Source organism: Rhinocladiella mackenziei, assembly GCF_000835555.1.
Source record: "Rhinocladiella mackenziei CBS 650.93 unplaced genomic scaffold supercont1.7, whole genome shotgun sequence".
NCBI lineage: Eukaryota > Fungi > Ascomycota > Eurotiomycetes > Chaetothyriales > Herpotrichiellaceae > Rhinocladiella > Rhinocladiella mackenziei.
In genome coordinates this window covers 425,990-448,565 of record NW_013550598.1, presented here as the reverse complement: position 1 = coordinate 448,565, position 22,576 = coordinate 425,990, and the positions used below count along the sequence as shown (strand labels likewise).

The following is a 22,576-nucleotide window of genomic DNA, read 5'->3' as shown; positions in this document are numbered from 1 at the left end:
CTTCGGTATGGATGATTTCCCCAGTCAGCGGAGGATGCCCTGGCTACGAAGTTAGATAGAGAATGGTTCATATTGCTGCCTGCCCAGTCATCCAGGAAGCTTTTTCAGCCTTATTGACCTCATCGTCATCTCGTTGGCAGAACTCTGCTTTTTAGCTCAGGCTGCGGTGCCCAGCTTCACCTGGAGCCTGCAAGCTGCTCTTTCCCCTCCCTTTCGAATGCGACTCTACTAGTGGTACCAAAGGACAACCCTGCGAGTGCCAGTGGGTTGTCAAAAGCTAGCAAGGACCGAATCGCCGCCTAGCATGTGCAGATGGGCTCGTCGTGGTAAAGGCTGACACCATCAAGTTACTGTACCTCAGTGTTAACGTATCTCTGGTTACCCGCCGCGCACCCACGCAACAAAAAAGCGCAGGCGCCTTTTTCACCTGTGAAACACAGCCTCACCACTGCTCTCAAAGCCTTTCACAGTCCCAGGAAAACCATGCCTGTGTTCACCCCACGTATGCTTAATTCTCAATTTATTTCCACGGCTTCCTTACCATTCTATGTTCTTGCCTCTAGCCAACAGAACCCAACATGTCGAATCAGACCATCTTGAGGATATCGAGAGTGAGAGGACTGCCTATGACGAGGAACTCAGGTCACTGACTTGGGATTAGGAGATCACTCAGATCCAACAGGGAAGTGACCTGTGTATGTGTTGACCAACCTCTTTTGGCCAACTGTAGCTGACATTTTCTCTAAGCTATCGCCGTCGCTTGCCAGGAAAAGGATGTCCGCCATGTGAAAGCCCTCATCATCGGTCCCCACGGCACACCTTATGAGTACGGTTTCTTCGAATTCTCCGTCAACTTTGGCGCAGAATACCCAAGCAGGCCTCCCAAGGTCGAAGCCAAAACAACCAATGGCGGAAGAACTCGGTTCAATCCAAATATCTACTCCGGGGGCAAGGTCTGCTTGTCTATCTTGGGCACATGGCATGGCGAGAGGCCAGGTGAAGAGTGGTCCTCTGCGCAAGGCCTCGAGTCGATTTTGTGGTCTATACAAAGTCTCATGTCCAACAACCCATACGAAAATGAGCCGGGATATGAGAATGCCAAAGGCACCGAGGACAAGAGGATGAATGATCTCTATTGTGCCAAGGTAGAGCCGGGTGACGTGTCGTAGCTCGATTCAGAAGCAGCTAATACTCGACCAGATTCGACACGAGACCCTTCGAATTGCCGTCATCCAGAAGTTGGAGGAAGCTTTGCACATTCAGGCTGACGGCTCAATAGCACCTCTGGCCCAGTCTCCAAAATGGGAATCTGGCGATGAGGAGGACAAAAATACGGATGATCACCTCGAAACCGAGCCCAAGCTCAAATTCGAACCGTTCAAAGATCTCTTCAAACGAAGATTTCTGTGGTACTTTGAGCACTACATGTCCACCATCGTGGAGCACACACCTCAGCACAAGGATGGCTCTGATTTCACCAAAATGCCCTTTGAAGGTGGAGGAAATACCATGGACGGCAAGTTTCGCTATGCCGATCTGGGTAAGAGGCTGGTTCGCATTAAAGAGGTGATTCGTGAGGAAACCGACAAATGGGCCGTGGAAGGGGCAGAATTGATGAGGCGAGAATCGTCAAAGGCTGCCGGCATCCAACGACAGTTTGAGCAATTAGGTGACTATTTGAAGCGAAAGAAATATCACAACATCTCCGTCGAGCTGGAGAATGACAACCCCTATGTCTGGTTCATGACCTACTTTGGCAAACCAACGACACATCTCGATGGTGGAGTCTTCAAAATCAGAATCTGCATCAGTCCGCGCTTCCCGGATGAACAGCCTCGAATCAAAGTCGAGACTCCAATCTATCACCATAGAGTCGCGAAAGATGGAGTTCTGTGCTATTTCCCCAAGAGAGTGGATGAGTTGAGAAATCACATTGAATGCATTGCCGAAGCCTTGGAAGAGGAATCTCCTCCGTACGATCCTCGAACCATTGTCCATCCTGAAGCCACCAAATTGCTTTGGGGATCTGAAAGCGACAAGAAGAAGTATTACCGTCAACTTAGGAGATCCGCCCAGCGAACCACAGAGGAGGACTTTTGAGTCTCCCTTATACAATAATTGGCGATGTCAATGACGAGAAATTTGCATCTGGATGGAGTTGGAGCCCGATCCCCGGGGGGGAAAGAGAAGCATGGCTTTATTTGGCAAGGAGTCAGGAGATTCGGGCCGTCACAGCGGAGGACATGGAACATGGACTTTGAAAGCGACGACAGCACATGGCAAGCCACTGAGCGCATGAGCTTTACGACACTGGGGGGTTCTGGGGAAGGGGGGTTAAGTGCAGGTGGAGGCGGCGGTACAGGTAGTACATGATAATGATCTAGCTGGCAATTTCCACTTTGATGTTGACTTAGAGTAATGATCATTATTGCATCGACCGACTGCTTAGTTATGTATGGCCTTTGCTGGTGGAGATGTCTGATCTCTGCACGCCACAGGGAAATCGATATTTCCGGAGCCGATCCTGAACAGTTAAAAAGACTGGTCGTCCCACTTTTCCAGGAACAAATCTTGCATGGCCCTTGCTTTAAAGAAAATTCGCGCTGAGAATTTGCGACGTGACGGTTTCCCCGGTCTTTAAAACAATGATAGAAGCCACTAGATCTCCTAGGTCTTACGGCAACATCCTGATTGTCGGAGGCTGCGGCCTCTTGGGCTCACGACTCGTGGATCAGCTACTCAACTTTCCCTCCGAAGACCCGGATCCATCTTGCAACGAATCGCTGCAGGGACCAAAGGCCAACAGCGCAACCGGCAGTCGTCATTCTCACGGTCCTGCATCTTCGAACGCGAACGAGTTCTACTCTTCTACCTTCCCTAGTCTACGTTCTAGATACCCTCCTACTTCGTCTTCGGGCACAAAGGTCCACGTCCTTGACCTGCGGTGTGCGCAGAACATCTTCCCCCATTGCTCTTACCATGAGGCCGACGTTACGTCTCCGGGGACTCTGCTGGAAGTATTCAAGAAAGTGAAGCCCGATGTGGTTATCAACACCGTCTCGCCCCAATGGGAGGCGCCCGCGGACTTACTGAGAAGAGTCAACATCGTTGGCACGAGGATTCTACTCGAAGTGGCGGGTGGAAAGCACGGCGACTGGGGCGGGAAGTGCAAAGCGTTCGTCCATACCAGTAGTGCCAGCGTGGTCCACGATGGTGAAGCCGACCTGATCAATGCTGACGAGCGATACCCCTACGTCTGCCCCAATCCCCGAGAGTACTATTCCGAAACCAAAGTCCACGCCGAAAAGCTGGTCCTCGAGGCAAACGACAATCCCAAGTATGGGAATATGCTCACTTGTGCTGTGAGACCGGCTGGTATCGTCGGCGAGGGCGATCGTTTCGGTTTCGGCGGCGGTGTTCTGCGTACGGCGAGTGTTGCGCCGTCCTGGCAGCTCCATGTTCAACTGGGACCGGGCGACAATCTGTTCGACTGCACGTACGTTCACAATGTGGCCTACGGCCTATTGTGCGCGGCGCAGGCACTACTTCTGACGTACCAGCGGCGGCAGGAAGGAAAAGCCATCTTGCTGGACCACGAAAGAGTGGACGGAGAGGCATTCAACGTCACCAACGATTCACCTGCTTTCTTCTGGGACCTGGCCCAATATCTCTTCAGCCGATACGGGCGGAATATCGACAAAGACAACATCTGGGCACTCCCAGTCAGTCTCACAACCTTCGTCGGCGCCGCCGCCGAGACCTTCAACTGGCTCACCGGCCGCAAGGGCAAGCTGAACCGCCAGACCCTCAAGTATGCCTGTATCAACCGGTACTACAGCTGTGAGAAGCTCAAGAGACGAACAGGCTACCAGCCCATGGTGCCGATTGATGAAGGATTCGCTAGGGCTGTTCGGTGGTACAAGGCAGACGAGGAGGAGCGGAGGGGGAAGTCATCTGTGGAGAAAAAGGTGCAGTAGAGCGAGCACACATACAGTGCATCCCCTCGCACTCTCTGCGCGGATATTTCGGATGGATTTTGCTTGTGTGTCTGCGCATCGTGCAGCGGTACTTTTCCTTCTCGGTCTCCATGTGTACATACCTGGGTCCACGATTCTTTCTAATGACTGTTTTGTGTGGGGGCGCTGTCTAGATCGTGAGGAGGAATACATTTCTGGCTTGCGCATTTGTCTCAAACCAGTCTGATTAGACGGTGTGCAAGATAACCCATTGGACATCAACCCTTCTGTGTATGTCCTCGAGGATTATTGACGTCCAGACAAAACGCTGGGCCACAGGAAAACGGAAATAGAAGCCGCGTCCTCAGTGCAAAGTTCTTCAAGGAGGCCGGCTGATCGATTCTGCGGTCACCACTCACCGGGGGCCTTTGAATCCTGGCGCTCTGTCCCGCGATTTTCGCTGCCGATGAAGCATCTCATTGGGTGCAACAGTTCCCAGGCTGCTTTTCTAGTGTTGAACCAGCTTACTACCTACATCGTCCATTTCCAATGCAAACGGAAATGAAGTAAGCAAGCATCATCAGTCGTTCGATTTTCATTGCGACCTGGTTGGGGAATCTCCTCACGTGCTGCATGATACGAACAGTTAGGCTTGAAAATGTCTGGTCTAAGCGATGGTGGTCGGATTGGCGATTGAACAGCCGGCTTCGGTAGCGTTGAACGTGGTGTCGTGGTCCAAACTCGTGGATGATTTTCCAAGATGCTTCTAGTGCAGACGGGCCTGCTCTTTAGTTTAGAAACAAAGACAATTTTAGCCGGTTCGAGGTTGAATGCCGTGGAAGATGCAATGAGTACGAGCTTCTCTTGCATAATGGATGCTGTCTTCACGCAGTAGTGTCGCCTTGGGGGGGGGGCAATAACATGATTGGCGCCCTCTTCTAGGCCGAGCGGATGGGTCAGCTGAGAACCGGAGTGCCTGCGGTGTATTCGAAAGCTCCCAAAATTTGGTCCCTGAAAGAGAGTTCAAGGAGGGCCGTGTTGGGGGAACATGATGTCTGGCGGCAGAGAGTGATGTGATGATCGAGATTCGAAATTGGATGTCCTTGGTCTCTTTCTGAATGGGTTGCGGAATACGTGAGATGGCAGGGGGTCGGGGTTCAAACCCGGAACTTCTACATCATTCGAGCCAAAAACGTCAAGTTGGTATTATTGGGAGGAGGAATTGCTATGTGCTTTTGTCGTGCAGGCATCTGCAGTGCCGCCCTTGGAGATCACACCAATTGCTGGTATGGGAGGCGACTGATTGGACAAGATGCCGTTGACTGCTTGTTTCATCCACGTCTGAAGTGTTCGTGCTCAGCGATCCTTGGTGCACGGTGTATCTGACGACCAAGTTGCCCAGGAAAAATGGGCACGCCAGAGCGGTCTTTTGTACAACGCTCAAGCGTGATCCAAACATTTTGTTATGGCCTTTTTCTCGACGACAGGGATGGCAGATACGTAGAAGGATGTAGACAGATGCAATTGACCCTGTAGCCGAACAGCCGTCAACAAACACAAGTGGAGAGGGGGACGGTTTTTTTCGAATTGTCAGCAAGCCGATGATAGGTAGGGTTGTAGGGCCGGCATTTAGGACAGGAGGGCGAGAGGGCAGGATCGAGATGAACGTGAGATGGGAGAGAATAGGATCAGGTCCAGGCTAGGGGAATGCGGACGATAAAGCCAATGCCCCGACCCGACGAGCTGCCCGGGGACGACGTGGTATTGGGGCACAGAGGGTCCAGTTCAGGACCTGAAGGGTGTACTCGATCTTAGGGGAGTTTGCTGAGGGCGCCGAGGACCGAAAGGAGAGTGTTATTGGTTGTGACAAGGGAATATGCCCTGTACGTGCATTAGCTGGGTAAAATAGTCTGTATACAATGCACTGAGCGCCGTGCTTGGATGGAGCAGCAGAAATAGCAAGGGTTGAAAGACTCTGAGTCTCTCTTTCGGCCTTTCTTTTTTGGCTTTGAAAGCGCAGTTTTTGATTCCTGCCAAAGCCCATAGCCCCACTTGTACACCTGCAGAACAGTACAGGAGAAACACAGCCTCCGCAGTCCCTGGTTACTTGCTCGTACACGCCCTCATACCACGCAGGCTGCCCGCTGTGGACCCTCCCTTACAAACCCTACCAGTTCTTTTCTTTTCTACGCTGGCACTACACTGCTACTCTTTGTGCTACTGCTACTACCACTTGCAACCAGATTCCAAACACAAACCTCCAAATCCACGCCCTCGTTCTCCATCAACTTACATTACTAGATATACGCATTCTCTCGATCATTCACCGGTCCTCATGTAGTCCGCCTGGCCTTTGTTTCCGACCAAAAGAAAAAAAGTTAACCTTCCAAGCGGCCTTCGGTCCTCCTATCCTCCCGTCGTTCTACGCCACCCATCTTTGTTTCTTTTCGACCCGTCCTCAATAGTCACTCGACACAGCACATTCGCTCTTAATTCACCTTTCCTGGCCTCTCGACCTCTATCAATGAGAGCCCCGGGAGCCTTGTCTGCGGAGATGTCAATATAGCACGGGACTTTTGGGCTCCCATGGTGGGTCAATAATCTTCACCAACGCAGCCGATCCCAACTCCCTCCGTCACCCGTCCAGGCCTTGCAGTCCGTCCCTAGCAGGACTAGGAGTAATGGCACAGGATGGCCCGCCGTCACAATATCTCGAGCCACCTGTGATCACTGCCATCAAGAGCGATGCCGGTTTTGGAGGCGAGGTAGCTCGCCACCCTATGGAGAGGTCCTTCAGTCAGGATATTCAGGAAGGGACTCAAGAATTGAAAGAGGCGGCTGAACAGACACGGAACATCATTCTCGATCTCAGCCTCGATGGCCATGTACGATGGGTCAGTCCGTCGTGGACCGACATGGTCGGCACGGAACTCGACGCTGTCCGGGGACACAAGATCTCGGAGTTCATCAGTGACAACCCTGATGTGTTTGACTCGGCTATAGAGGCTCTGAAGTCGAATGACTCTAAGAGCCAAATTGTCAAGTTTTCTGTGAAAATTGGTACCTCTTCAGATATGGCTCCTATGTTACCGACGGAGGATAGGGAAAAACCAAATGAAGACAACGTCGAAACCGACGAGGCAAGGAATGCTGCCCTCGAACTCGAAGGTCAAGGCATCATGGTCTACGACCGGTCTTCTGGTGGAGAGTCACACACAATGTGGATGTTACAGCCCGCTACCGCTCCCGTATGCATCGAGATTGCCCTCCCACAAGCTTTGGTCGAAACCCTCGGAGTCGGCGCGGAAATTCTAGCAAAGTATTTGACAGAGCTTGCAGAGGCCGGGGCCAATGACCCTGAGAATCACCCACCGCCCTTACCAATTCTCTGCCGTGTTTGTGAGCGTTCCATCGTGCCTTGGTGGTTTGAGAAGCACTCAGATCTTTGCGTGCAAGAACACAAGGCCGAGTTGAACGTACAGATGATACAGGAAAACCTTTCGGAGCATCGCCACGCAATTGTCAAGGTTCTTGATGCCTTTGAGGCTCGTCAAGGCCGAGGGTCTGGCGGTGACAACTCTCCAGCTCTGACACCCACCCCTGAATACAAGGGACAGCCCATCGGTCCGTCTCCAGCGACGTCCTCTGGCGTATCCTCGGCTTCAGCATCTCATGCCGCCAGCCCTGTGAGGTCGAGGAGTCCGTCGACTGCAGGACTGGGCCACGCTCGTGGTCGATCATTTGTCGTGCGACGGCCCCTGGTTCGAATTGTCGAGCTGATTCTCGATCTTTGTGATACAGCTCTCGAAATCAACGTCCCTTCGATCAAGGACAGTAAGAACAACGCCGAAGATGAATTCAAATCGCAGTCGCCGCAATCAGAGTCGAGGATCTCGCAGATCATGCAATGGCAGGCCCCCAGCAGCCTCGATAACGAGCCAGGGTTGGCAGCTTTGAGCGCAGATACAGAAAAGCTGGCTCGTGCCAAGGTGGATGCCGTGCATCGACATCAAGTCATCCTGGAATATTCGGAACGAATCCGACAAGAATATATGGCGGAGGTTGATGCCTGTATCAATGAAGCGTTGATCAAGGCTGAACGGGCGGCGGCTGGGGAATCATTATCGTCCAGCGAAAGCGAGCCTGAAGAACAGAATACACTAGAAGGTATTGTCGAGAGCCCCGGAGAAGATGAGGAACCTCCGTCGCAACCCAAAGAGCCGGAACCGACACGGGCGACGCCATACGTCGGGCCAAGGTCGATGGCCTCGGCTCTCAGGAATCCTCGGGATATCCCGCATATTACCATGGGAGAACAGAGACGGTCTTCATCACAGGCCGTTTCGACCGGTTCGAGCAGCCCTATTGAGTGTCCTACTCCCAGATCGCATAAGAGCAATCTCATCACCCAGCCACAGCCCATCTCGAATAGACGTTCGATATACGTGGAAGATGCAAATGACAGCGACAGTAGTCTGCCGTCCTCTTCGATGTTGTCAAATAATTGGCGGGCCGACTCTCCTGCTTCTGTGTCAGACCATGGACGAACTACCTCTTCGCGCGATAGGAAAAGAAGGAGCATGCACCTTCATGGTCTCAACTCGGCTTCTCCCCACCGTCAGCAATCTCCTGTGAGATATCCTCCGCCGCCATCTTCTCCCCTGCGCATGACGAAGTCGAGAATTCCCAGTGGAGACATTGCCCCGTCTCCAGTGGTGTCTCCTCTATTGACGGCTGGTGAATTCATGCCTTCCAGCAATGGACCGAATCTGCATCGGAGGCAATCTTCGATGCACTCATCCGATCTCAAGGCTCCTTCTTCTCCCAGGCTCAATTCCGTCACCCAGCCTCAGCAGCGAGTTCAGCCACCGTCCATCAAAGATTTCGAGGTTATCAAGCCCATCAGTAAAGGTGCGTTTGGCAGCGTATACCTGGCCAAGAAGAAAACCACCGGCGAATATTTCGCCATCAAAGTTCTCCGGAAATCCGACATGGTGGCTAAAAATCAAGTCACCAACGTCAAAGCTGAACGTGCAATCATGATGTGGCAAGGAGAGAGTGATTTTGTCGCCAAGTTGTATTGGACTTTCTCCAGCAAAGACTACCTGTATCTGGTGATGGAGTACCTGAACGGAGGTGACTGTGCCTCCCTAGTAAAAATCTTGGGCGGGCTGAGTGAAGACTGGGCGAAGAAATACATCGCCGAAGTCGTCCTTGGAGTGGAGCATCTACACAGTCGAGGGATTGTTCACCGTGACCTGAAGCCGGACAATCTTCTTATCGACTCCAAAGGACATCTCAAACTGACCGACTTTGGTCTTTCTCGGATGGGTCTCATTGGTCGACAGAAACGCGCGTTGAAACAGCCCGATGAACCAGCACCAGATCTTTTGAAGCAAGGACCGTTCACTCAGTCGGGTTCGGGGTCGAACCCGACATCGAGGTCGACATCATTCGACTACCAAGGCCCGCATTCGCCTGCGCCCACTCCTCTTATGACGCCGGCCCTGGCAGGCGGTCTTGATCAACCCTCTTACTTCAGCTTGAATCGGGATAGTTCTCTGAGCCGAGAAATGTCTTGGAAGAGCTCTGGATATCGCAGCGACAGTGGCAACGGTTCTAGTTTTGACCTCCACCATCTCTTCAAGAAACTGGGCGTCCAAGAAGGCAGTGATGCGCCACCGCAAATCATACCTCGAGGCAATCCCATCGAGGAAGAGTCCAATAGTCAAGGGAGCGCTTCTCCCGATCTTTTCCCCTTATCCCAGTCGATGAGCAATATTTCACAGGCCACTGCTCCTCCTCCGCCTCCGGCCTCGTCCCAGATCCCTCCTCCGCTGTTCGATCCTGAAGAAAGTGATCGTCGCTTTGTGGGCACCCCCGACTATTTGGCGCCCGAGACCATCAACGGCACGGTTCAAGATGAGATGTGCGACTGGTGGTCGTTGGGCTGTATCATGTTTGAGTTTCTTTACGGAATTCCGCCCTTTAATGCGGAGACGCCGGAGAAGGTGTTTGATAACATTCTGAATCGGAGGATCGCCTGGCCGGATGACGATGAAATCGAGGTCAGTCCGGAGGCCAAGGACCTGATTAATAAACTCATTCAGACGAATCCTCGAGAGCGATTGGGTGCCAACGTGGATGAAAAGTATCCCAGCGGGGGTCACGAAATTCAAGCACATCCGTGGTTTGCGGACATCAACTGGGACACGCTCCTGGAAGATGAGGCGCAATTCATCCCCAATCCCGAACATCCAGAAGACACCGAATACTTTGACTCGCGGGGGGCCACCTTGTCGTCATTCCCAGAGGAGCTGGAGGACCAGATATCGCCATCCGGGACCACTCCCAACGGCGCCGACTATGCCAGTCGTCCACACGATGCCCTGTTCCGAGTCAGAACCCAAACAAACTCAGCCAAACGGGGTCTCATGCCTCTCCACATTCCTCCCCATGTTGCTCGTGATTCCAGAAATCGAAGGCTCAGTGAGCCGGTCATCGCCGATGATTTTGGCAATTTCACGTTCAAGAACCTGCCCGTGCTCGAGAAAGCAAACAAGGATATCGTGGAGAAGATGAGGAAGGAAGCTATGCAGGCTCAAGCCCGCGGATATGCACATTCTCAGGCCATATCGGCGGCCAATAGCCCTGCGGTAGGCTCCCCGGGACCCTCTCTGGAAGGGAGCCCGATGATGCCCATGCCCGTGAAGCGAGCTCTCTCTATCAGCAAGGGTCATAGACCCGGCTCTCCTTCAAGCCTGGGGACGTCCAGTTCTTCTCCTAGCAGACCTTCTCAGCCATCCTCCCCCCTGTTGGTTCAGTTCTCGACCGCCCAGCATCATGAGAGAAGGAAGACTTCGGGGTCTTCTCAGGGAAGCAGCTCCTTGGTGCCCGGCAGCTTCTTCGACATCCCTCACGATGCTGTCAAACACGGAACGCCCGCCGCGTCGTCTCCGATCAAACCGGTGCGCATGCCCACCGTCTCACCGGCCAAACCGATGCATCCACCACAACGGCAGCCCAGCGTCCATGGACGCACTCGATCCCAGACGGTTGGCTCTCAAGAAAGTGACACCCAAGGCCCTCGTGAGGCATTCATCCCCGGACATCACAAGCGCAAGAGCCAACTACTGGTCCGCGATGTCTCACCCTCGTCATCGGATAATGAATCGGCCCAAGCCAAAGCCTTGCTCAAAGTTCAGCGTCGGAGGCAGAGCTCAAGGCGACTGTCGCAGATCAATTTCCTGGATGGTCCCGTGTACCGTCCGTTGGACGTGTTAATTTGCGAAGATCACCCCGTGTCTCGGATGGTCATGGAGAGACTGTTTGAGAAACTTCGATGTCGAACCATTACAGCCAACAATGGTCCTGAAGCGCTAAGATTGGCAGTGAGCCAGATCCAATTTGACATCGTATTCATGGAATTTAAACTCCCCCTTATCAGTGGGGTCGATGTCGCGCGCATGATTCGGGACACCAAGAGTGCAAACACGAGCACGCCGATTGTCTGTATCACGGGCTACCTGAAAGACCTCCCCGACGTCCACCACTTCGACACCCTCATGCAGAAGCCGCCGACGACCCAGAAGTTGACCGAAATGCTGTGCAAGTATTGTGCGTGGAAACCGGCTCCGAAAGAGTTCAAACTGGCTCCACCATTGACGATTCCCCCGATTAGCACACGTTTCGATCCAACGCACACACAAGACAGTCCGAGCTCCGTGGCCTCGAGTTTGGCGCCCACCATGCCCGATTCGTCCTACAAGGGATCTAGTCGTGAAGATTCGATTAGCAGCGGGGGATTCTTCAGTGACCTCGAGTCTTTCAAAAATGAAGACATTTCGGTGATTGTGTCCCGGGCGGCTACCGACGAATGGGCCAAAGCAGGGTTGGGCATATCAGATGATATCATCAGTCAGCGACCGTACGTCCACAGCGGGTTTCCTCATCTCATCCATACTGAGTCCGCTCCTCCGAGCGCTTGCATCGAGGAGCCCAGTGGGATAGGCCTGCGTACTCCGAGACGTCAAAGGTCGTCTGAAGCGGTCAAGTTGAAGCGCGAGATGCTGGAGAAGAGCATGATCAACCCAAGCGGCGCCGCGGAAGAGGGGGACGATGAAGACGAAGAACTTGGCGACGCCCAAGTTCGTGCTCGATCTCCCATAGGCAAAGGAACCAGACCGACGTCCAAGCTTGGAATTGAGATGATGCGTACGAATAGTCGAGGTAGCGTCATTTCCATGCACGAGGAAAAAGCAGCCGAGTCCGACAGTCTCAGGAAGTCCTTGGAAATTCTGGAAGAGCGAATGGAAAGCTTGAAGATTCCAGAGGAGCCTTCGACAGCGAGTCTGCCGGCGATTCAACCACGAAAAAAGTTGGAGAGAACCAATTCACAGCACTCAGACCCGGAGCAAGAAAGTGATCGTCGCTCCAGCGGTGGACAAATTACCCCGCCGGTCATTTTTCCGCTAAAGCCGGGAACTAACGTCGCCGACATCGAAATGGATGCAGACATTACCCCAGTACCGACCAAGACCATCGACCTGGAACAAGAACCTACTCCTAAACCTCAAGGGAGCCCATCAGGACCCACCCAACAGTCAGTCTCGAGGCTGACTTGATTTTTTTTTTCTTTTCATGTATTCATGATTGTGATGAGTGAGTTTTATGGAATTTCTCGTCTACGACAAGGATCTGAATTTCTTTTGTACAATGATTTGCAAGGCGCTGGAGGCGAGAATAGCATAGGTGTTTTATTAACGGGAAAATTCCAGGGCATCAGTGTATCTGGTTGAACGGCGTCGTCCTTTCCTTTTGTCTTGAATGGGGAAAAGTGTCCGCAATCATGGGATTTCTTCAGCTGCGCAATTCGCCCCCGTTGGAGAACAGGTTACAATTCTTCGATTCTCACCAAGAAAGAACGTTTTGTGGCTTCCTTCTCCGATGTACATTGTCTGTTATCGAGGGACTAGAATTTTTGCGTCCAACCTGCAGAAACGCATTGGTTTGGAGGATTCGTACTGCATTTGATCGCGAAATTCTGGGGACTGGCAATAAGCAAGGACGATGAGTGACTGAGCGCATAATTTGAAGGATTCTCCGTACTCTGTTCTCGTTCCTTAGGGGGCAGATGGGCATAAGATAAAGCCTAATCAGTTAACAATTTGAGAATACTCGCACCAAAGATATGATCGTTTTATTGAGGAACTTGTAGTGAGGTGTATTTGTGCGCAGAATATTTGCAAACGGCAGCCTTGCCAAACCCTGGAGCACTTCTATGGGTGTTGTCTTCGCGGCCGGTTAGAGCCTAGTCCCTCCCTGTTCGGCGGACTCATGACTGGACCAGGGCTTGTAGCATCATCGCTTTGCCGAGGGGGAGAGAAAATTCTTCCGAGGTGGCAAACCGACGGGTCAAGTGATTCCTGAATCTTGTGCCTCACCAAAGCTGGGGATGCTCAGGTTGGTATAGCTGCGCAGGTCAAAGGTTTGGCGGCCGAGCGAAGAGCGGATGCAGTGTGTATTGGCGTATGCGTTTGCATTTTTAGCCGAAGTCGGGCAGCGCAGTGATTCGTGAAGCCCAAGTGTCCTCCCGGACCGGGTGTGGAGGGGGAGATGGGGGAGGGTGAGAAACATCTCGTCACTGGTAGATGGATAGTCTCGACGACGCCATCGTTGTCATCGTCTCATGGCCATGGTTATTTCTTCTGTTCTCTGCGGCTGGGGAATTTACTTGTACGACCCTGTGATCCGACCTTGCCGGTTTTAAAGACCTTGGGCTGCTCTAAGAAACCTCTAATGACCTATAACCCCACCCCCATACCATACAGTACTCGAGAATCTTGTAAGCCTGGAGTGCATATCATTGCTGATGCCTCGGCCGTTTAAACGGTTGTGCCGTCAAGTTGTACAGTACAATACCTATAGGGGGCGACGCTATCTCTTGCCTAGGGAGGGAGGTACCTGGATAGTGGAGATGCATGCGCGAAAGGGTGACCAGCCTCTGGACTTCCCTCCCTTTTTGGCTGCAACCTCCGCCTGGGATCCTTTGTCCGCCATTGTCTTCTCTCCTCTCTTCCAGCGACCTGCACCTGCGCCTGCGATTCAAGATCTCAGTCACTCCACCACAGCCATCTCCATCTTCTCTCGATCCATCCTCATCTACATCTAACTGTTCACTCTTTTCCTTTTTCGCCTCCTCTTTGTCTCACCCGGTCACGCAAACTGGCCTATCACGCACTCGTGCCGCCCTAACTCGAATTATCCGCCAATCCGCCGGCGCCTCCTTGAATCAAGGGCCAGTCCCTTGAAACACCCAAACAGGTTGTCACAATCGATTCCAGGCCCACGCCTGAATCAACTCTAATCTCACCCTCTTCACTCCATCACACTTGAACCCTTTCCTCACTTTATCACCTCTGTTCAATGTCTTCGTTCTCTTGAGATCATCGTCAAACTTTCGACCACTCGGCCACTGTATCTCTCGCGACCCTCGGCCTGGATGCTGGCATCAGCACCAACCGGCCACGAGCTCGAATCACGCTGACTACATCTCCTCCCGACCGTCGTATCTCATCTAAGATGGCTACGTCCACATCTGCATCATCCTCCACCCTCTCTCCCACTCCCAGTCCAACTGGAAGTGCGGATAATGGAGGCAACGGTCCGAGTTCGCCACTGCTCTTCTTCGTTGCTCTAGGGTTTGGCGTGGTCTTTACCAATTTATGGTGAGCCGATTTATCCGGCCATCGACGTCCCCCGTGTCCTCTCTCATTGACGTTTTTCTTCAGGATTATCGTCGGTGTTAAATACTGCTTCCGATACAACCAACGGAACCGACAGCGTATGAATGGTGAAGATTCGGACGGGGTAGATCTCGGCACCATGCCCCGACAACATCGCCGCAGGCGTGAAAAGAAATTAATGACCATGGAAGAGGTCAATGAAAAATTTCCGTTAATCAAATATAAAACATGGCGATCCAATCGAGCCGAAGAGGGATTACCGACCGCGGGAGGAATCAATACGGCCTCCCGACCGGCCAGCATACACGACATGTCTCGGGAATCGAAGGATCTGAAGGACTCGAGTGTGGCTCAAGAGCTGTCTCATGCACAAACCACCTCAACCGAGGACGAAAAATCCGGCGATCCCGCCCTGGCGAAACCGGAAGTCGGGGTGGGAGAGAAGAGCGCCAGCCAAGATCTGCCTTCGACACCGTCGCGGCCCAAGTCTACCCAATCGACGGTGACTCCCGGATCTCCCATACAGAAAGTGACCTCCAATGATGAGGACGACGACGACGACCATATTCAGACCGCCGTGCCAGCTGAACAATTACCGGATCCCGGAGATTCCTGCGCCATTTGCCTTGATACCATCGACGACGACGATGATATCCGTGGCCTACACTGTGGCCATGCATTCCATGCATCTTGCGTTGATCCGTGGTTGACATCGCGACGGGCTTGCTGCCCTCTTTGCAAGGCGGATTATTACGTCCCCAAACCACGACCCGAAGGTGCCAACGGTGAAGGGTTGGCCAGGAGTGGCACCCATTCAGACGTTCAACCACCTCCGACAGCCTTTTCGGTTATCGGCAACGGCCGAGTCGGCCGAAGACCCGCCATGATCATTCCAGGGCGGTTCATGAACATTGTATATCATGACCGCGATCGACATGGCTTTCCGCTCGTGGTGCGAGCGGACCGCATTGATCAACCGCACAGGCTAGAACACACCGAAAGACCGCGACAACGGAGATTGAGTGCGACGACCGCGGTCAATGGAGGCTTTTCTGACACGCAATCTCCATCCACGGGTTGGAGGTCAAGGTTTGCAGGATTTCGATTACTCGGTCGGGGTCGAGCGGCACCCCTGAACCCCAACCGTGGTGTGGCGGTTCCGGAAGCTGCGCCCACACCTTCACAGCTTGAAGCTGGAAGGTGAGCAAAAGCCCATTAGAGTCTACTCCAGAATCGATGATGACATGACATGATTATGAAAATGATGGGTGATGGGGTTGGGGTTTTGGGGCATGCTTTGGGTTCTTTTTGGGATCCTGAGGGGGCGGCATACAGCAAACGCTGCCGATGGGCGGGGTGTTGAAGTTTTGTGTGTTGGAATTGGGGACTCTAAGGCTGAATCGATCGGTGTATTTGCATAGCGTGGACGCACAAGCCTCTGGAAAAACATCATCCACCAACTAGCTCTCTCGCAGGATTCTACGGGACGACAAATACCACAAGACAAAATACTTGGATACGAAGCCGATATTTCCATTTGGAACCGTGACATTGTAACTCTAGTCTGTATTAGGACCCATGGGTAATTTGAATATCTTGAATTCCGAAGATTGAACTGTCCAGTCCAAGACGTCTCTGTTGGTTTGTTTTGAGTGGGTGACATCTGGTCTGTGTTTTGCTCCCAACGTCCGTCAACCCCACAAATAGTCATGGAGACAACCGTCAAACTGACGAGTTCCCAGTCCCTGTTTTTTGTGGCAGCCCTTTTCCAGGCGAACGAGTGGACCATGTCAGCATGTAAGTCGTGACAACCCTGATGACAAGCCTTTCTGGCATGTTAGTAAGATTTGGGAATCTCCCGAACCAGCAAATCGCGATACCCACTTTCCATCCCAGTATGCATCGGGGATCAAATGCAGGGTGAGATTGTGATGCTGACGCAGCCAACATGGCAAAGCTGACGCTGTAACTAAAGGATCTGGCCTGTGACATAAAGCATCACCATTACGGGGGTTATCACGTGCACTCGGTCCCCAGTCATCCCCTCACCAAAATAATTTGCTACATATTGTAGTTGACAAATTTTCTTGTAAAATCAGGGCGGTGGCATGGTGGTGAGTTCCCCTTAACACCAAGCCGAATTCTCTCGCGCCCGGTTGCTAACATGCGTCTCAGTAATGGTCAGCATGTATCGTTGTGGTGAATACTTTCATTTCAGCAGCTTCGCTGGGTGGTCTTCAAGTGTTTCCAGCTCCGATCCGATCCCGGTTCGATTCCGGGTGCCGCCACTTTTTTTCTCCCTCCTGTTCACATTTTATTTTTTGCTTCGTATGAGTCCCCCGTTCAGCCTCGGGTTTAGCAAAGGAAGACAAAACCTGCCTATGCTAGCTAGGTGTGTTCAATTCATTATGGATCGCATTCAAGCAACGCGGAATCTTCCTGTATGTGAGTGCAGTGGTGAATTTCTCATTCATGATAAATTAGCTCTCAGACAGGTGATGGGCTGAGATTAATGCCTCACAGTACTTTTTGACGCTCTTGTCAGATGTCAACGACCGTGATCTGCATTTAGGCAAGTCCCTTTCTTCATATCCAGGACAACTGACTAGCCGAACTGGTCACGATGGATCACCACTCCTATTCCGCATACGATGCCGATCTTCTCCTTCAGCGGGGACAGATAAGACTGGTTACCATCTAACCCACTCAATCCCCGGATCCACCGATCACATACCACATCGAAGTGGCCGGTCTCTCATAAACAGGGACATTTAATGCTATCCTTTACACGTGGGGGAGGTCAAATACCAGAACATCCTGTAGATTGCGACAGGACCATCCTGCTTGTGACTCAAAGTTGCATGGACGCCCCTCAGTGGCATTCGGAATCACGGACTTCGACTACTTTGGACCGATCAACTTTCCATAAATCAGCTTGACGTGGAAGGAATGAATGAGGAGGTGCTTCTCATGAACCAAATTTACTCTCAAGCTACTGCCGTGGTAATTCGGTTACGAGATTGGGAGGAAAAACTTGCGAAAGATTCGACATGCTTCAGGAAGAAGGTGGAAACTGAATCCTCGGGGGGAAATCGTCAGGAAATTCATATATTCAATGCTCCCTCTTGGAGATGGTACATTCATAAACCTTAAAATCAGAGGGCCGCAGCAGTTACAGTCGGCCTCATGCATGAAATGGGCCATATCATGAAGTCAGAAACAAATTCGGGACTCATGAAGAGTATATTAGCTGTACCAGTTGCCTGGAAGATTGTGGCTGACATCTTCAATAGCTCGTGCTGGCGACGCAAATGGACCGTTCGAGAAGTCGTTCTCAGCCTAATATCACTGCTGACTTCGGTACCGTGTCTGGAACATCTCTGATGCTCAGCATGATGATTATTGCGGTGATGAATATTGAGGGTGACGTACTGCAATTCAAGTAATATTCTGAGCAATATGCGGACCTTCTACGCCCTTGTCTCATGGCTATGAACCGGGCGATCACGACCTTTCGGGAAAAGGACACCACAAAATTATTACTTCCACCCGCTTATCCGAATTTATTTCAAGTCCACCAGGGAGGTGGATGAAATATATGCAGTGAAGGTCTGACGAGGATCTAGGTCATATCCAGAGTCCTCGGTACGACCAGAACCCAAGAACCATCTTCACAGAATATAGGAGCCAGTTTATTCCGCATGATCATGAGCAGCGGTCCTTGTCGCCCGCGTCTGGGATGTATGTGATCGTACCCGACAAGAGAAGTCTTCGTGGTGTATCAACAGGTCTGGTCAGGCACACTGAACTTCTACGAACAAAATGATTGATGGCGATTTCTACTCGTGCAGATGGCCTGGTTGCCTCTAGCAGACATATCATCTTTGATGGCCAACCTGACCGGCCTCAAAGTGGCCATTGTCCTTTGCAAATGGACTGCAGAGCGTGGATATACCTATTGATCAGTCAAGCAGAGGGTTTGGCACACGTCGGCGACGTGGCAGAAACGCCTACAATGTCACGAGAGATTCGGGAATTCGAGATATGTTGAATTGTCAAGATGCCACCCAAGGCTGATCTTTGTCTCCATCCGAAATGTGCTCATACAAATGGGATAAATCTGTCAGCAAAATTCTCTTCGCTACAGCTACCGGGTTGTGAATATCACCCGTCCAAGAGTCAGAGGGCTCAGGCTCGCGATAAGATAACTTCAATCTGCCTAGAATCTCGAGTTCTGGTTTCGTATCCCCTCCACAACAGAACTATGTCAATTAACCGGCAACTTTCCATGCTCGATAATCACATGAGGGTCCAGCACGAAAGTGAACCACCTAGACATATCAAATGTGCAAGGCGAAGAATTTCGAAGTGGCCATCATTGGCGGAGGCACTCGCAGGCAACACGTTGGCCGTCGCACTGCACCACCGCCAGGTGCCCTTCACAATTTACGAACAGGCGCCTCAGTTTGGAGAGGCCGGAGCCGGCATGTTATTCACAACGTCTGGCCATCGAAGTATGTCTGGTCCGATTATCTCAATGGATTGGAAAATGCCAAAGATGGACGAAAAACCCAAGATATTGCACCCACCACTTCAAACAGTTTAGGTCAAAATAGCGTGCGCCATGCACGGTTTCTCTAGGGCAAATACGAGATTGAGAGTTGAAACAAAGATCGTATTTTCCACTTCACATGGGTCGTTCATGGCGGTTCGCCTATCTTCAGGGTGCCAAATTTCCCTGTATTTGGCAATAAATGAGCACTTGTGAAGGACTGGAAAGAGCGGATGAATGAATTGCCAGTAACACGAGAGGAAATCATCCGCACTCCGCCGACGAGGATAAACGGCAGCACTGTCATCTTTGTCGCGAACCACTTCCGAGGAGTTCGTGAGATGCCTGGTTGGTGCGTGTCCAGATCCAGACTGGCCTAGTTGAACATGGTTGGAGATTCCTGTTGATGTAGGTTGATCTTGGAGGCCGTGACTAACATGTCGTACAAATGCAATCGTTGAGGAGCCACCATATAGCGTATCGGTGTCGTCAGGGGAGGAGGTGGTAGCCAGACCATCTTCTGAATGCTGACCATGACTTTCGGTGAACGTGGAACTGGGTGCGTTCTGGAATATGGTTGAAGACGCAGGAGGGGAGAGGCCTTGGCCAGGCAATCGACACTCGCGAGCGGTTACTGAGCGAGTAAGGCCTTCATTGTAGCCCTGTCGAGTTAACAATTCCTCGCGGTCACCATCTCTGGTGACTAAAGTTAACTTTTGATGTAGATATCTGCTGATAGAGCACTCTGTAAAAGAGTCAATACCTTTGCAAATCGGAATGAGGACGCTTGTAGATGCATGTGGCTAGAACACCCCGTTTCTGACAAGCTTTATTGCTGCAAGCGAGCTGGATTTTCAAGCGTTTGCGGCGGAAGGAGGAAGACAGAGCTTGCGGTGTTGAATGAATCCTAGCTGCTGAGCCTGCTATGGGTGTAAGCGATTTCTGATTGCGACGTGAAGTTGAGTGTATCCGAGAGTGACGAGGATTTTCTTCAAGCATGTCGAAAACTCGGAAATGCGGTTGACAGCTCAACGAAAAGAATCCCTGTTGGTGCACCACTGAAACACTGATAAAAGGCCTCTATCGACAACGGTATTCCTAATTGCTGCGCTGCGCGACGACGAGATATTATCATGTCTATAAAGGAGACGTTAGGAACGCAACAAGCAGATAGAGAACAGAGCATTCAGTTGCACCCAGTCTGAGTGACTTGGTCTCAATGACCCTGCGTTGCCTGACCTTCCATTCTGGGTTAATTAGGTACCGGCGCGGTCCTCTGTCACGTGTTGTCACGTGATTCCATCATGTGTCATGGTTACTATACGCGCGCCTCACGGGCGTAAGAATCAAGCCTCTCCACTCTATTCTATACTATCCCGAGTCCCAAACTTCACGCCCTCACAGTGTCTGAGATAACGACTATGGAAGAACTGATCGTCTAATATCGGCTTGTTAGGCTGTTGTATCAGTCACGGTTTTGCCCAACCTCAAAGCAATGGCATTTCCCTCAGCCTCGTCGCCTCTCTCTTCTCCCCCTCTAACGCAATCATTCTCCAACCAAACCCTCACGACAGAGGAAGCCAGAAAATATCGTCCAACCAAGAAACTACCGTTTGAACTCGCTCAACATGTGCAGACATATTACGAAGAAAACCTTTTCCTGCAAGCCTTTAATTTCCTCCTGTCCATCACTGGAAACACGGTCTCTACGCTCAATCGCATGGCTCCAGTCACGATCCCTCCAGCGCCTCATCTGGCTCTCGCAGCGACCATGGTCGTTCACCCGGTCCCCACCACGAGAACTAATTCCCGTGAGAAGTGGGATCAAGCCAATGCCGCTCTTCGTCTCCTCTGGCTCGTCCATAATACTGTCGGCCCAATTGAGGCTGATTTCGCCACAGCTTTTACATTTCGGAGATATGACTTTAGATCAACCCGTCATGTTGGGTTGCGCTTTGATGATGGTGATGATGATGATGAAGACAGGGATGTGACTGGAGATGACGAGCACTCCGCCGTGCATGACCTCAACTCCCCGTACGCCGGCTCTCAAGGGCTGTGGGTTCGCGCGGAGGACTTCTGGCATGTTGTGGGCTGGGCATTCAACTGCGCCTGTCTCTCTGGCATACATTTGATGCGGTGGAATCAGTATCGTCTGCTCCTTGAATTCCTCATCGATGTGCTCGAGACCGACTGGCAGCTTCGCAATGCCGAACCCGAGCCTTCACCGGAGGAGAGCTTGATTTGGCAGTACATCGAGCTCGCAGGAGGTGGACACGCGCGAGCCAGAAGAATCATTAGAGCTATCTTTGCAGACGGGACCGCACGTTCGATGGGTGAGTTCCGCTCCATCTTTGCTCACGAGCTTAAGGAGCCGGCGCCAGAGAATGGCACCGTCAAGAAGCGAGAGGTTGATGTCAACATTGAAGAGGATATCTACGGCGACTACACGAGGGAGGATGATTCGGACCTGTCGGATGATGTCGATGCGGCTAGCACTGGTACAGGAGGGGGGGCAAGACCTTCTAAACAAATACGCTCGAGCACGAGGACACGGACGCCATCGTCTAGAGGCCTTACTCCCAAGAGCAGCATTGGCAGCTTGCGAAGTGACTATGAGAATGGCGAGGACTCCGCACCCCCCCCATCCTCGGAATCTGCACTGGGAGATTCTTCGAGCCTCGCCCTTCGCCTGCGCCTTCTCCGCCTCCTCACGTACATCTCGTCACATCCGACACTGACGTCGGTCTCGCCCACCAGCTTTCCCGATCTAGACGATCTGTTCACCCTCTTTGTGGAATTCATCAGACCACTCCCTCTCCCTGTCTTTGCGCGAATAGTTCTCCCTTCGTCTTCCCCCCACCAGATCTTCGACGACCACACTCGAACCACTCTCTGTGAGTCCATCCTACAGCGCATTCTCGAGAATTCGGCTCCCTCAATCCGTTCTCACGTGCACCTCTCTCAAACGAAATTGGAGGAAGAGTACCTCCCTTTCGCAGCTGGACGCAATAGCGTCGACGCGAATGCGAGAGTGTCGCTACTGCTAGAGACCTTGACGCGATGTATGGTGCGACTTGGCGCATTGGAGAGCTCGGAACAGTTGACTAGTGCCTTACAGAAGGGTATACGAAGACGAATGGGCTGTGTAGCTGACTGGGGCGAGGGTAAGAAGGCGAGAAAAGGTGCTAGGAGAGAAGAGGAAGCCTGGTCATGGCTAGTCGAGAGTGGAGAAAGGATGGACAAGGTCGTCAAGAGCCTTCACCGTTGAAACTATGGTACTGGTGCAGTTTGGGGTGAAACGAACTACAAAATAGGTCAAT

The 22,576-nt window shown here is 52.0% G+C and overlaps 6 protein-coding genes across 6 annotated transcripts; 5 read left to right on the top strand and 1 right to left on the bottom strand.

Moving 5' to 3' along the window:
* Positions 1-578: 578 nt before the first annotated feature.
* On the top strand, positions 579-2,100 carry Z518_08992 (uncharacterized protein; the record flags this gene model as incomplete). Its single annotated transcript, XM_013412949.1, has 4 exons — positions 579-611; positions 662-695; positions 748-1,145; positions 1,201-2,100. 4 exons carry the CDS (start codon positions 579-581, stop codon positions 2,098-2,100), a joined length of 1,365 nt encoding a protein of 454 aa, XP_013268403.1.
* A 545-nt stretch (positions 2,101-2,645) lies between these two features.
* Z518_08991 (uncharacterized protein) lies at positions 2,646-3,977 on the top strand (the record flags this gene model as incomplete). Its single annotated transcript, XM_013412948.1, has 1 exon — positions 2,646-3,977. The coding sequence occupies one exon, from the start codon at positions 2,646-2,648 to the stop codon at positions 3,975-3,977; it is 1,332 nt and encodes a 443-aa protein (XP_013268402.1).
* A 2,660-nt stretch (positions 3,978-6,637) lies between these two features.
* Z518_08990 (uncharacterized protein) lies at positions 6,638-12,580 on the top strand (the record flags this gene model as incomplete). Its single annotated transcript, XM_013412947.1, has 1 exon — positions 6,638-12,580. One exon carries the CDS (start codon positions 6,638-6,640, stop codon positions 12,578-12,580), a length of 5,943 nt encoding a protein of 1,980 aa, XP_013268401.1.
* Positions 12,581-14,537: 1,957 nt separating this feature from the next.
* Z518_08989 (uncharacterized protein) lies at positions 14,538-15,905 on the top strand (the record flags this gene model as incomplete). The annotated part of the gene is made up of 2 exons (XM_013412946.1): positions 14,538-14,683; positions 14,747-15,905. The coding sequence occupies 2 exons, from the start codon at positions 14,538-14,540 to the stop codon at positions 15,903-15,905; spliced, it is 1,305 nt and encodes a 434-aa protein (XP_013268400.1).
* A 3,398-nt stretch (positions 15,906-19,303) lies between these two features.
* Z518_08988 (uncharacterized protein) lies at positions 19,304-20,252 on the bottom strand (the record flags this gene model as incomplete). The annotated part of the gene is made up of 2 exons (XM_013412945.1): positions 19,304-19,949; positions 20,017-20,252. 2 exons carry the CDS (start codon positions 20,250-20,252, stop codon positions 19,304-19,306), a joined length of 882 nt encoding a protein of 293 aa, XP_013268399.1.
* A 496-nt stretch (positions 20,253-20,748) lies between these two features.
* On the top strand, positions 20,749-22,524 carry Z518_08987 (uncharacterized protein; the record flags this gene model as incomplete). Its single annotated transcript, XM_013412944.1, has 1 exon — positions 20,749-22,524. One exon carries the CDS (start codon positions 20,749-20,751, stop codon positions 22,522-22,524), a length of 1,776 nt encoding a protein of 591 aa, XP_013268398.1.
* Positions 22,525-22,576: the final 52 nt, after the last annotated feature.